The sequence below is a fragment of the Myotis brandtii genome, unplaced genomic scaffold (assembly GCF_000412655.1).
Source record: "Myotis brandtii unplaced genomic scaffold, ASM41265v1 scaffold48, whole genome shotgun sequence".
Taxonomy (NCBI): domain Eukaryota; kingdom Metazoa; phylum Chordata; class Mammalia; order Chiroptera; family Vespertilionidae; genus Myotis; species Myotis brandtii.
The window spans coordinates 8873519-8875347 of NW_005368341.1; the positions used below are offsets into that span (position 1 = coordinate 8873519).

Below are 1829 nucleotides of genomic sequence, written 5' to 3' on the forward strand. Positions count from 1 at the left end.
CAAAGGAGAGTCACTGAAGAGTTTCAAGTTGGGGAGTGGCATAAAGAGCTTTTTAATAAAGCCCCCAATCTCTACTTTGCTTCATCTTTCCATGTAGGTAAACTCAGCAACAGTAGGTGGCCCCAAAGAGGTAAGGGCATCCAAGACAGTTTTTGAAGAGTCCCTGATGGGGTCCAGCTCATATGGGCTTCACTCAACACTGCCTCACAATCTTTCTCAGTCTGCAAATAAGCCTGTACCTACTAAGGAGACTAGCTGGTCAGAGGCAAGCAGGATCTGAGTGGAGAAGCCAAAATGAAGGGAAGAGGAGGTTGACCTAAAGATCAGAAGCAGGAGGACCAGCTCTCTCTTCATCGTTGGCCTGTGGATTGGGGGATCCTGGCACCCGCCGATGAGTCCTTTGGTGTTGCTTGAGGTGGTCAGATCTCATGAACCCTTGGCCGCACAGATCACATGTATGTGGCCGGTATTCGGTGTGTATCCGCATATGTCTTCCAAGCGCATCAGAACGGAAGAAAGACGATGTACAACCTTCCCACTCACATTTATAGGGCCTCTCACCTGTGTGTGTGAGTTGGTGACTCAGGAGGTGCGAGTGCTTGGTGTAAGTTTTCTCACAGTTCTCATACTGGCAGCAGTAAGGCCTTGCAATCTGGGATCTGGTCCTGTAAGCCCTTTCTGAGGCCCCACAATTCTGCTCTGCTCTTTGTGGCGCAGGTATAGGCTGCTCGGGTAGGAAGGGGTCTTTGTGGGGGGCTGGCTGGCTAACAAAAGAGTCCTGGGATTCTAAAGTCAGCAATGATGGGGAGCCTTCTGGGGGCATTCCACAGTTGTGGGGATCTCTAGGGGGTAACATCTTAGCCAAAGAGGGGAACCCAGCCTGGCCCCCAGCAAAAGGCACAGTGGCAGGCGATAACATTTCAGGTGTTAAAAAGTCTCTATTAGAAGATACTATAGGGTGGCCAGTGACTGGTGGCCCATTTGGGGGCATGCTCAGATTCCCACTGAAGTTCATGGCCATCCCTGGAATATTGGGCTCTCCAAAGGACATCTGGTACCCGTTGTAAATCATCATTTCTGGTTGAGAGGGAGACATTATCTGACAGTAAATAATTTGGGAAGGAGGGAGAGTCACTTGGGGGCAATGGTTCACACTATGCTCAGTCAGGAACACACTGACCAGTGGGACGATTTCATCTGCATTCTGCCTGGGCTCCTGAGCAGAAACCAAGGGCATCCTCTCCAGCCGTGGACTCTGAAGGTGTTGAATGCCTGATGACTGATGGTTCCGAGAGGCGTGCACTCCACTGCTTTCGGGTGATGGAGACATGTTCGAGACGCACATCGACTTCCCACAGTATCCCCTGCCACCTGGTGCGGAGCTGCTGGCCACGGGTTCGCTCGCGCCATCTCGGTCTGGGATACGTGCACCGCGGGGCTGTGTGCGAGGCCGGACCACGTCAGAGCTGAGCTGAGCCTCGCTGCTCGGCGTCGCAGATCGCGTGTCGCGCACAGTAGACATACTCAATCCTTATTTATATCACCTGTAGTGAGTCACCATTATATTGCTTAAAATATAATGAGTATTCAATAAATATCTTCTGAATAAATTAAAGAATATTCCAGACAATTTTATACCCTCAGGCCTACTTTCAACAACCTCATAACTTTGTTACTGCCTGTTTTCAGTCTGACTCTGTTCTTTCAGATAGTCTATACTTTTTCCAGAATGATTTTATGAGTCGCAGCTTGAAGGACTCTTTCAGCATTAACACAAAGTGGATTATATCAATATACTTAAGAGTATACTTATTCTGAGGAACAATATT

At 49.1% G+C, this 1829-nt stretch overlaps 1 protein-coding gene across 1 annotated transcript; it reads right to left on the bottom strand.

The window, feature by feature from the left end:
• Positions 1-316: 316 nt before the first annotated feature.
• On the bottom strand, positions 317-1522 carry LOC102256324 (Krueppel-like factor 17). Its single transcript, XM_005876163.1, has one exon. The coding sequence runs from the start codon at positions 1520-1522 to the stop codon at positions 317-319; it is 1206 nt and encodes a 401-aa protein (XP_005876225.1).
• Between the last annotated feature and the right edge of the window lie 307 nt (positions 1523-1829).